Source organism: Hevea brasiliensis, chromosome 15, assembly GCF_030052815.1.
Source record: "Hevea brasiliensis isolate MT/VB/25A 57/8 chromosome 15, ASM3005281v1, whole genome shotgun sequence".
Lineage (NCBI taxonomy): Eukaryota > Viridiplantae > Streptophyta > Magnoliopsida > Malpighiales > Euphorbiaceae > Hevea > Hevea brasiliensis.
This window is the reverse complement of record NC_079507.1, coordinates 49286066-49298850: the sequence shown is the minus strand read 5'-3', so window position 1 is coordinate 49298850 and position 12785 is coordinate 49286066. Positions and strand designations below refer to the sequence as shown.

Below are 12785 nucleotides of genomic sequence, written 5' to 3'. Positions count from 1 at the left end.
AAATAAGAAATTTGATTTAATTTTTTTTAGCAAATCAGTTGAATTCAGTTTTTGATTTCGAGAAATTTAATCTATTCAGAGTGGTTTGATTTTCTAAGAAAAACCATAGAATTGAATCTATTAAATATTTTTTTAAAAATTAATTGTTATTAAATCTAAAATTAGAATTAAAAACAAGAAATATAATTGAATTTAAGTCTAAAATAATATAAAAATAAGCCAAAAAATCTAAGCCGAAATCCAAATTAATAAATCGAATTAATTTAATTTAATTTTTTTTCCATAATTTGATTTTGTTTATTTAATTTTCTCCATAATTTTAATTTTTTCAGGTTTTTCTATTTTTTAAGACTGAAATTATTGATGTTTACCCTATTTACTTTTCCTCACATACAACATTTAAAATAATATTTTAAAATTAAATACTAAAACATAATTTATGCATGGTTAAAATAAATTTATATGTTATATAAATTGTTATATTAAAAATATTTTAAAATTAAAATTAACTTAATTTTAAATGACATAAAAATATTTTAAAAATAAAAATAAAAATAAATAAACCCTATTACATCAATATTAATTATATAAAAAAAAAAACACATTGTAATTTCATGTTTTGATGTATAAGAAATTGAACTATAACTTTTATTAAACCAATGTGTTGTATTTTTTTTATTAGTAATTGTGATTCAAATAATGATCGATTAACAATTTTAAAATAGTGTAGGTGTGTCGTCACATGACATATTTGGCAACATATCACACTTAAAATTCATGATGCAAAGTGCTAACATGTTGTTACATCAGCGATAAGAGTGTCACGTGTAACTATACGTATTCACCATATTAATTTTATTTAATAATAATTAATAATTTAAAACATATTTGCTAAAAAAGAAAATACAAGCTATAAATCAATTAATTAATTTTATATATTTTATTTTCAGTAAATTATTTAATCATTTTATTAATTTTTTATTAAATAATATTAATTAAATTATTATTTAACTACTTTTTTTTAATAAAATTAATTAATTAATCCTTATATTTTGAAAATATATATTAATTAGTCTTTATAATTTAATTTCATTAACTATTTAATCCTATAATTATTTTTTATATTTAAACTACTCTGACCCTCTCTCTCTTATCCTTCTCTATCCTCCCTTATTTTTCTCTTTCCATATTTTTTCTCTTTTACACTCTCCATTATTTTCTCTTTATTTTCATCCTCCGATAAAAATGGTACAAGCTATCTATTTAAAAAAATTAATTAATTTCTTTAAATTTTTAAATAATCAAAGAAAATTATTTTTTAATTGAGAAAACATAAAAATAATATTCAATAAATTGAAATTTTTAAAAAATATAAATTTAAATTTAATTTAAACATAGCAAAATTTCTATTGCTATCCAAAAAAATAATTTTCAAAATATTATATTTTTTAAAATATATTGACTAACTAATTAGTTTCATTAAAATAGATGGACTAAATAATAATATTTTTTAAAATACAGGAATCAATTAATTGATTTCTTCAAAATAGGGTGATTAAATAATAATTTAAATAACATGAATAACGAAAAATTTGATGCATGGACTAAATAATTTAACAGAAGTATAATTTATGGACTAATAATATATTTTTTAAAATATAAATATTAAATAATTAATTTCGTTAAAATATAGAGATTAAATAATATTTTTTTTTTACTTTTTCCTAATCTATATAGTATATAAACATTTGAAGCGAGGAGATAACAATGGCTTTACTCAAATTGGCCTTTAGTATTTATAATATTCACAATTATATTTTTATTATTTAATTTAATTTTATAATTTATATAAATTTAAAATTTTTATGATTTAAAATTTAACTGTTTATATAATTTTACAATTTATATAAATTTAAAACCCTTTCCTACTTAATTGAATTTTTAATATAATATAATTTAAATTAAAATTTTTTTAAAATATTTTCATGATTTATATTATTTATAAAAATAAAAAGGTATTTTATCTATACTTATAAAATATATAAATGTGTGAAAAGAGAGAGAAATATTAACTTTGTCCAAATTGCCCTTCATTATTTATAATATTCACAATTATATTTTTTTATTTTTTAGTTTAATTTTACAATTTATATAAAATTAAAATTCTTAGAACTTAAAATTTAATTGTCTATATAACTTTACTGTTTATATAATCTAAAATTCTTAGTCCTACTTATATTTAAATTCTATTTAATTAAATTTTTATTATAACATAATTTCAAATAAAATTTTGTAAAAATATTTATATTATTTAAAAAAAAGATATTTTATTTATATAAATAACTTTTTTTTAATGAATGCTAATGTATTTCTATTTCTATCTAATAATTATTAAAATAAAAATATTTTAATACAATTATATTTGAATTTACATAAATAAACAAGAAAAATAAATTAATTTTAGCCAGTCAAATATCTGAATTTTTTTATTAATATTTTTGAAGTTTTCTTTTAATTTAATTTCTTATAAATACATTTCAAAAATATTTCATATAAAATAAATTTATATTTTTTAATTATAGGTATATTTCTAAACTTCTTAATTATTGCATTAATATATAAATTATTTCCAACTAAAATATAAATATAATATAATATATATGTGGAAAAGTATTAAAAAAATCATATTTGGTTGATTTATAAAAAAATATTTAATTAGTATGTAACAAGCTCAAAAACCTGCACAATGCTGCGGAATTTTTTTTATATTTATTTTATTAATGTATTTAATTAAAAAAGTTTATATAAAAAATATATTCAATTTTAATTTAAAATAATATAAATATTATATTTATTTATTATAAATAAAATTATTATTTATCAATAATTATTAAAATACTTAGTCAATTCAATTAAAATAAAATTATATTCCTTCACTCTATTGCATATTACTCTATTGCATATTAATTATGCATATATAGTTTACTTTAAGACAAACCAATGTTAATAATACAATATTAATTAATTACTTATTATAATATATTAAATGAAATATAATTTAATAATAAAAAATATTTAATTTTAAATCTAATTATGAAAGAAGATAATAATAACATCGATTAAGAAAAATAAATGATTAATCCATATAAAAATAGCTTAACACTATTCTTATATTAATAAGTTTAGTATATAAAAATAATTATATGCACATTATTTTAAAATATTTAAAAATTAATAAAAAAATAAATTAAATATATTATAAATTTCATCAAGAATTAAAAGTAAAGAAATTTAATTATTTGTTACTTATAAATCAAATTTGCACATTTAATATATTAACAATTCTGGGTGGATATTACTTAAAAAAAAAAACTTTAAATCGGTATGATAAAAAAAGTCTATGAATAATTTTTTAACGTTTTGAGATAATAATAATAATAATAATATAAATATAATAATACTAATTAAAATAATAATTTATTTTTATTATATTTTTGTTGTAATGAAATGGAAGTTTGATATTTTATTATATAATATTAATGTATGAATTAAAATATTTTATCATAAAATAAAGTAGTATATATATATATATATATATATATATATATATATATATATATATATATATATATATAGTTTATTATCAATTAAAAAAATTACATTTTACAAATTTGTGTTGTTAAAATATTTATTTATGAAAAAAGATAAAAAAAAGCCTTTTTGCATTAAATATATAATTTTAGATTTTATTTGAATTATATGAAAATATTTAAATAATATTATCTTTTTATACAAATATTGAATAAGTTTAATTACATGAAAGTTAAAAAAATAAAAAGAAAAAAAAAATTAAAAAATTAAAAAACAAGATAAAAAATCAAAGAGTCTAAAAATTTCATAAAATAAAAAATCACCTGAAAGAAAATGATGTTTGCTAAAGAGTCTCTCTCACTCTCTCTCTCTCTCTCTCTCTCTCTCTCTCTCTCTATATATATATATATATATATATATATATATATATATATTATTGTAAAAAAAATATAACTATCCTTGGGCCTATGTAATAATAAATGGAGAAGTGAGATAAAAAATAAGATAAATTAATTTATAATTTTTTAAAAGAAATTTATTATTTTTTATTAAATTAAATAAAAAATTTTAAAATATGTATTGAAATAATAAAATATATAATTAGAGTTTTTGTGTAGTCAATTTTTTATATGCTATGTTAATTTAAAAAAAGAGAGAGTACAAAATTTTAAATACAATATAACTTTAAAGCAACAATAAAAAAGCCACTAAATTCATTTAGCTTAAATCTTTTCTGTTTCTTGTGTAACAATCAACTTAGGATGTAAATAGTAATCTTCTCATAAATATATTATTTGAAACAATGATATCATTCAGTGTAAAAATTTTTGCACTAATTTAGTACACTAAAAAATATAGACAGTTAAATGAATGTATCTTACTCATTTCAATGTGGATCCCACTCATTTAATCGTTCAAATTATTTGTATATTGAATTTTTTTTATACATTTTCATTCAATAACATTTTTCATAAAAGAAAAATAAAAATAAAGAAAGTAATATAAACAGTATCAAGTGGACAGAAATCAATTTAGGAGTGGCAAAATAGTTTTCTTACTGTTCTTGAGAATACTACGTAGTGTTTAGTTTATTTGTTGGATGCAGTTAATATAGCTCATAGGCACCAAGAATATAGAGTATTTGGTAAATTTAAAAAAATAAAGCTGATAGCTGATAGATAACTGATATAATACCTATCGACTGTAATTTGTATTAACTCTATTTTTAGAATTGTTTCTCAATAGCTGATAGCTGATTTTATTTTATTTTTTATTCTGACTGTATTATCCTTTATAAATATAAGTATTACAATATTTAATAGAATTTTTTTTATTTGAACTTAATGATTTTCTTTTGAAATTTAACATTTACTTTTAAAAAAATAATTATAAAAATTTAAATTAAAAATATGTTATAAATTAATTTGATAAAATATTTTTTTATAATTTGAACAATTATCTATATATTTTTTTAATATAATCATTCTAATTAATAATAATAATAATATATGAAAGTCAATGTTTTTTATTCTATTAGCAATAATTTTTTTTATATGACAAGAAAATTTTAATTATTAATTTATTATTTAAAAATAATTTATTTATATTAATATATTTATTAATCTTATTTTTAAAATTTTTATCTATATGATAAGAAATATAAAATTATATAAATAAAAATTAATAATATTAATACTTATTTGAACTTAATGATTTTCTTTTGAAATTTAACATTTACTTTTAAAAAAATAATTATAAAAATTTAAATTAAAAATATGTTATAAATTAATTTGATAAAATATTTTTTTATAATTTGAACAATTATCTATATATTTTTTTAATATAATCATTCTAATTAATAATAATAATAATATATGAAAGTCAATGTTTTTTATTCTATTAGCAATAATTTTTTTTATATGACAAGAAAATTTTAATTATTAATTTATTATTTAAAAATAATTTATTTATATTAATATATTTATTAATCTTATTTTTAAAATTTTTATCTATATGATAAGAAATATAAAATTATATAAATAAAAATTAATAATATTAATACTTATTGATACGGGTATTATAGATAATTTTATTAAATAAAATTAAAAAATTAAATAAAAAATAATTAAAATTCAACGTATTTAAAATTATATTAAATTAAATTATTTTACTATTATATGAATAGATTCTTAAATTGTGTTAGAAAAAATTTAAATTTTTCATACTAATTATATGTGTTTTATAAAAAATTATATAATACTAAAAATTGATTAATCTTGATAACTTCATACATTTTATTATTAAAAAAATTTAATAAAAAAATATATAAACTAGCAAAATAATAAATAAGTTAAATTTACACTAAAATAATTTTTTATTTTTATTAATATATTTTTATTTTTATTAATTTAATATAAAAATAATAAATAATATGTATGTCACAAAAAATAAAATAATTATATTATCATAATAATATAATTACAATAATTATATATTATTATTATTATTTTAATTTTTTAAATTATATTTAAATAGAATTAATTTATTTTTTTTAGAACAGAATTAACTCATTTTTTTAATTGATTACATCCCGTGGAATCGATTCTACTTTTTTCTCTCTTAAATTGCCGCACAGCTCTGACTCCACCACCGTTGTTCCCTTCATAGTCGTCTTGCCGTTCTCCTTAGCCGTCATCGTGTCTTTCTTTCGCCGGCTTACAGTTATCCTTCATATAGGCATCGCTGTTCATTCACCATTGCCGTTCTCGATCACCGACGCCGTCGGTTTTGTTCACCAATTTGAAGCCCTAAGTAGTTGCCTATCCCTCTCCCCTTTCTCTATACGTTGCCATTTAGTGTGAGTGAGGTAAGCTCTCCAAGACTTTTTGCTTCATAGTTTTGATGCCGATGCTTGGTGGATTCATGGTTGTTGGAAATTTTTGATGTTGCTGATTCATTTCAGTTTGCATAGATTTGTTTTGGTTCGTTATTCCAAAAATTTATTGATGGTGTTTCTGTTTGGGCTGAGATTCTATAAAGTATAAATTGTTGGGTATGTCCCATTTTTGTTGAATTTTGTTATTCATTTAGCTCTTCAATTTCCATGCTTTGATTTCAATAAGCTGGTGTGAGTTGAATTTGAGCCCAATTTCGAGCCTAAACAAGGTAAATTTAAGCTTAAGCTCATTTTAAATAAACGAGAGCTTGAGCTGGAGCTTACCAAAATTCAAAGGAGGTAAGCTCTAGCTGAAAAAGATATGATGAGCCAAGCCTGAGGAAATAGGGAGAATTCTAAGGAAAACTCCTTCAACCATCTATAATTGTTAGTGTAGAAGCTATACAAAAACCGTTGCTCCCTTCTAGTATGATCTATATGTGCCTATGCGCTTATATGGGGGAATGGTCAGGCAACTTATTTCTTCTTTATTTAAACTTTAAATTTATTCTGGAGTGAAATCAAGGCAAAGAGAAATTGAATTATAAAATTAATGGAGAATATTGTGTTTCTAGTTAATTTTGTTGTGTTTCTGGTTAATTTTGTTTTTGTGATAATTAATTTTAAAATCATATTTATTTATTTATTTTAAATATGAGTTTGGCTATTATGAGTATTGAGATGTAATTTTGTTTTTGTGATAATTAATTTTAAAATCATATTTATTTATTTATTTTAAATATGAGTTTGGCTATTATGAGTATTGAGATGTAGTTTAACTGTGATGCCAGGAATTGGGGGAGGGTATCAATTCTAAACTATGGCGGCTGAAGCTTCAGGAACCAAGTCCTTAAAAGAATATTTGAAACGCTATGAAACTAACAATGAAGAAGAGAAGAAAAAGAAAAGGAGGAAGAAGAAAGTTAAACCTGATGGGCCGGGTGTTTTGGTTGTGGATGAAGATCCTGTTTGGCAGAGGCCAGTAAAACTTGAGGAAGAAGAAGACAATGATTCTCCAGGTAAAAGAAGTCATTACCCAAAATTTGATGATCTTGTGTCTTCTGTAAAATGCAATTTTTTATCATAATAGGTGTGTGTTTTCCTGTTCCACAGATGAAAAACCTCAAGTTGAAGAAGACATAGAAGTTAAGCGGATGAAGAGGCTGGAGCAACTTAGATCCAGACGCCCTTATAATACAATTGCTGAGGATGGAAGTGGATGGATTTCACTCTCTCCTAAACATGCCATTGCCACTGATCAAAATTCTGATATGTCTCCACCCCGTAGACAGAGGTATGACACACCGTCACCTGAGCCTTTAGAGAGGACTGTGGATGCTGGTAGGATAGAAGCAGATTTCTCATCTCCACGGCAGCGGCGGACGCACCACCATACTCCATCACCTGAATCTGATACAAGGTCTGCACACTTGACTGATCTGAATTCTGATTTGTCACCTCCTCGTAAGCAAAGGGCTCGAAATGATACTCCTTCACCAGACCCATCCTTGAAGCCGTCCTCGAGAGAAGTTGTTGACTTGTCACCTCGGCAGCGACGAAAACGTCATTATTCCCCATCTCCTGGATCTGATACAAAACACAAATATTCTGGCAGTCCACATGCTGATTTGTCACCACGCCGTAGGCCAGGGGCAAGGAACAACACATCTTCACCACTAACTGAATTTACTGAAAGAAAAGATGCTGATTTGTCTCCTCCACGACAACAGCGTAGACGTCATTATGCTTCATCTCCTGAACCTGTCCAAAATTTTGATATGTCCCCTCCTCGCCGATCTCATGCTCAGACTTCTGAAAGGAGGAAATCTGAAGTACCTGAGTCAGGTATATCTCATCCAAGGCGAGCTGATCATAGGTCTTCTCATGGTGGTGCACGTACTTCCCTAGGGTCAGATCTTTCACCCCCACGGAAAAACAGAATGAATGTTGAGCAATCAGGATCACCAGATTTTTCTCCTCAGCATTTGCCTAGGCATTCAAGTACAACTGTGAATGGTAGCTCACATGCATCTTTGAATCAAGACATTTCGCTAACAAGGAAAAACCAGGAGCCATCTGATCCTGTTTCCTCAAAGGGGCGACCAAAAACTGGTTTGATTACTGGCCACGATATCATGCAGGAGATATCTAAAACTAAGAGGGATGATTTATTGAGGTAAAACTCTCATAAGCATATAAAATACTTGGTTTCTATGCTAGTTTATTCTGTTGATTTGGTCACATTGCTGGTCAGTGAATTATTATTGTTCTTCATCATTGCAAAGTTTGCTTAAATGCTCATGTCAACCGTGGTTCATCAAAGTGCACGCCACAAGTGACATTTGTTTAGCAAATACTTCATTTTTTTTTTTTGTTGTGAATTTATTTCACCTTCAATAGTATGAAAATTTTAAACTAAATGGAAAGGAAATGGAGCTGGTCTTTATGCCTCACTATCCAAGTTTCATTTTGTAATGTAGCATTTATGTATTTTTGCAGGTTTGAACAGATGGATCCTTCTTTGAGTGGTCGGGGTGCTGAACCTATATTTCGTGATAAGAAAGGTTAGTTAAGGGGGGAAAAACCACTCTTAAATGACGTTGATGCAAAAGTAAAACAAAGTACAACTTGGAACTCAAAATAAAAGAAAAATACCATTATGAAAAATTAAAACCTACTTCAAATCCAATTCATAGCAACCTAATTTCTATATGAAAAGGAGCTTGTTAGCTTTATACAGTCACCAAGCTATGAAATAGTAAAGTTGACTAAATAAAATCCCAATGATCTGGTAAGTAAAATAAACCTTGAGGATAATCTACCAAAATAGTTGCAATTATGAATTTGATGTCTAAAATAACTTTGTTAATAATCCTTTCATGGTCTACCATCACTACAAGTTTTAACAAGAATGTCAAATTTGGAAATCTAGCATGTCCAATCTACATGAGATGTTTAAGTTTAATTTGTACATATATGTATGCTTTGTGAAAGTTTTTACTTATCCAAACTGCAGGACAGCGAATATCGAAGGAGGAGTATTTGAAATCAAAACAAAAAGTTGAGGAAAAGCCTAAGGTACTTCCTGAGTGGTGCTAGTGTCAAATCACTAAAACTGTTGTCTTGTTTTTGTTATCATTATGATTTACAATCTTTTGCATATGGTTATTTTCTTGTGATTTATATGATGCTTTGAGATAAGCGAGCTCCTTTGATTGTTAGATTGAACTATTGTTGAGGGTTGTAGGCTGTTGTACAATTATTAATTTTTGCAGTTTCTGAAGGTTTATGCTTTGCAGAATCGTAGAATTTGAAAGAAGTAAAAGAAGATTCTCAAGATGTGAATTTCTATTTTAATGAATAATTACATTATGTAAGTTCATTAGGATTCTAGTGAATACATGCTGTTGTAGCCCGGGCCATTGGGCTTTTCCAACATACAAAAAAAGAATAATAATAAGAAGAAGAAGATATGCACAGAAACCAAGTCAATTATGTTTGTCAAAAGTGCTAGACAGCACTTATTTCTTTATCAATCAATGGAAACTGACCATTTTATGTCATTCAAACAGTGGTGAGAATTCACAGTTATTTGGCCACAACTGATCTCCTGGGCTAAACGGCTTGACTTCAGTTTTTCGTGCAATCATAACTTAGCTTTGGCAAAGTTTAGTACACAAAATATGAGTGAAAAGTCTGATGTATATTAAAATTATTTATTTATTTATTTTTTTGTGTGTGTGTCAATTGGCATTGTAATTTGTTAAAATTTTTAAAGTTTCTGAAGATGATTGGTATTGGAATAAAAATTTTATCATAAAGCTTCTCAGGAGTTCTGAACCAGTAAGGTTTTGAGAAAAAATGAATATGAGAAGTTGCTAAAACCAGGGACGTGATTAACCTTCTTAGGACAAAAAGTTACATGCATCAGGGTTGAGACTTTGGCAATTAATGTGCATCATAATTTTTGAAGTTCTAGCTACAAGTTATTTTGTATGGTTTGGCAACTGTGTTCTTTTCCCTCAATGCATTTGAATGTTTGTTATTTATTTTATTCTTCAAGCTTGTAGGGCATTTTTATTTTTATTATTATTTTTGGTTCTTTAAGCTTGTGACTTGCGCTCTTTTATTGTTTTATTTCATCAGGAGAAGAAGTTAGAGTGGGGTAAGGGCTTGGCTCAAAAGCGAGATGCTGAGGCGAGGCTGCAAGAATTAGAACAAGAGAAGGACAAACCATTTGCACGAACCAGGTAGGACTAAAGATGCTAAACAATGCATGACTTGAGTGGTAATCATTGCTTGGAATGTTATAATTGTTAGATAACTTGAAAATTTTATTCAGTGAATCTACCATTTGATGCACCACAACTCTTTCTGATTTCTTATCACTCTTTATATCAAATTGCTTAGTCTGTGATATTATTCCATGGCAATTGTGATGATCAATCAAAAAATGAAACTTTGTTGCAAACTAAATTATCTGTGAAGTTAACAAGCACTCATTGTTGTTGGCATTGATGGATTTCTAGGCATTGGATGAAAATAGATATCAAGGAAAGATTAGCTGTTTATAGGCTTTATCTTTTGTTTTTTGGCTGTGAAATTGGCTTCTTTGTTGCAGACACATTGTGCATTTATTGTGAAACTGAAAAAGTCATTTGATTATCTCTATATTTGCCTGTTCAGTTAGTTGTTTTCTTTTAGGGTTACTTTCCCCTTCTCTACATCTTGAAGAATATATGGCTTTATATCTATGTAGTGGGTTATTTTTCTTCTAAATATTGTTGTTTTCATGAGATTTAAAATAAAAAAACGGTTAGAAAAAGAAAATGAAACAGAAAGGGATGAAGTTGTTGGCTGCTCTGTGCCTATAATATTAGGGGAAAGAAATGCAGTCAGCTGATTAAAAGAACCAAAATGAAGCATGTTCATGTGCATGGCAATTGATTGCCTTGTGTTCTGTTTTGCAGAGATGATCCTGATCTTGACAAAATGCTGAAGGAGAGAGTAAGATTTGGTGATCCTATGGCGCATTTGGTAAAGGTAATTGACTTGATTGTTAATTTAGTTGAGATTATAGATAATATGATGTTGAGAATGATGTGGTTTACATTTATTTTGGGATAAGTTTGATAGATGGAACTGAAATTGTAGTTACCTTTATACCACCAAATTCAACATTCTTTTACACTCTTTTCAAATGTTGCAGAAAAAGCATTCTGGACCTGTTCTTGCAGATCTTGGAGATAGTGAGAAGATGAAGGAATCGGGGTTTATAATTCCTCAGGAGATTCCCAATCACAGCTGGATAAAAAGAGGATTAGATGCTGCACCCAATCGATATGGGATAAAGCCAGGAAGACACTGGGATGGGGTTGATCGAAGTAATGGTAGGTTCATTTCCTGAGTTAACTTTATTGCTTACTTTTCTCTCACTATTTCTTATCATTCAGAAAGATCAGTCTGTGATGGACCTGGGCACCTGGCTATGGGGTGTCCTCTCATATTTGATATGACAATCACATTCCTTGCTGTTTCCTATTTCAGCTTACTTGAGAAACAGAGGGATTGATGGTCAAATGAGGATTCTTCTTCCTGAGAACCTGGTTGAAGAATTCAAATGTATGATAATAAATGGTGTATTTATTGAGACTGATCTTTTCTGCTGTTTGTCTTGTAGGATTTGAGAAAAAAATGTTCCGAAGGCTAAATGAAAAACGAGCTACAGAAAGGGAAGCTTATCTTTGGTCCGTCTCTGATATGTGACTGGAGTTGTGGATTGAAAAGGATACTCGTCTTTGTGGAAGGTAAAGAAGATGTTACTTTTGCCAGCTGGCAAATTGTTCTTCCAGACCATATTAGCCTGGGGATAGTGCTTGACTGAGGTTCATTGGTTAGTGGCTTTTATTTGGTGGGTAAAATTGGATCCATGAAAAATCAATCGCAAGCTTAAACTGCAGAAGACATGCAATAACTATCAAGGTAACTGCAGTTTCATTAATGAGTTTATCTGCATTTGCATCAACTGTGAATAGATGAGCTATCTGTTCTCTGACTGATGGCCACACTTGTTGCAGATTATTGTTCTGTTTATTTCTCCCCCCATCCCCTCCTCCCTCTCCTCTTCAGTGAACATGATGCTCATATGGAGTGAATTTGTCGCATATATTGTAAGATGATAGTTTTTTTCTCACTTCTGATTGCTATATTCTAAATGGGAACCAGATTCAAGTTACATGATGAGTTTGATAATTTTACT

At 25.7% G+C, this 12785-nt stretch overlaps 1 protein-coding gene across 2 annotated transcripts; it reads left to right on the top strand.

The window, feature by feature from the left end:
• The first annotated feature begins 6159 nt into the window (after positions 1-6159).
• LOC110649252 (uncharacterized) lies at positions 6160-12761 on the top strand. Of its 2 annotated transcripts, XR_009144102.1 has the most exons (10): positions 6174-6457; positions 7318-7545; positions 7640-8702; positions 9026-9090; positions 9543-9604; positions 10673-10776; positions 11497-11569; positions 11736-11916; positions 12207-12508; positions 12604-12761. XR_009144102.1 is itself a non-coding variant. In XM_021803749.2 (9 exons), exons 2-9 carry the CDS (start codon positions 7347-7349, stop codon positions 12290-12292), a joined length of 1833 nt encoding a protein of 610 aa, XP_021659441.2. In that variant the 5' UTR covers positions 6160-6457; positions 7318-7346; the 3' UTR covers positions 12293-12761. The 2 variants fall into 2 exon arrangements, 1 of the variants encoding a protein (XP_021659441.2); XM_021803749.2 differs by having other exon boundaries at positions 6160-6457; positions 12207-12761.
• Positions 12762-12785: the final 24 nt, after the last annotated feature.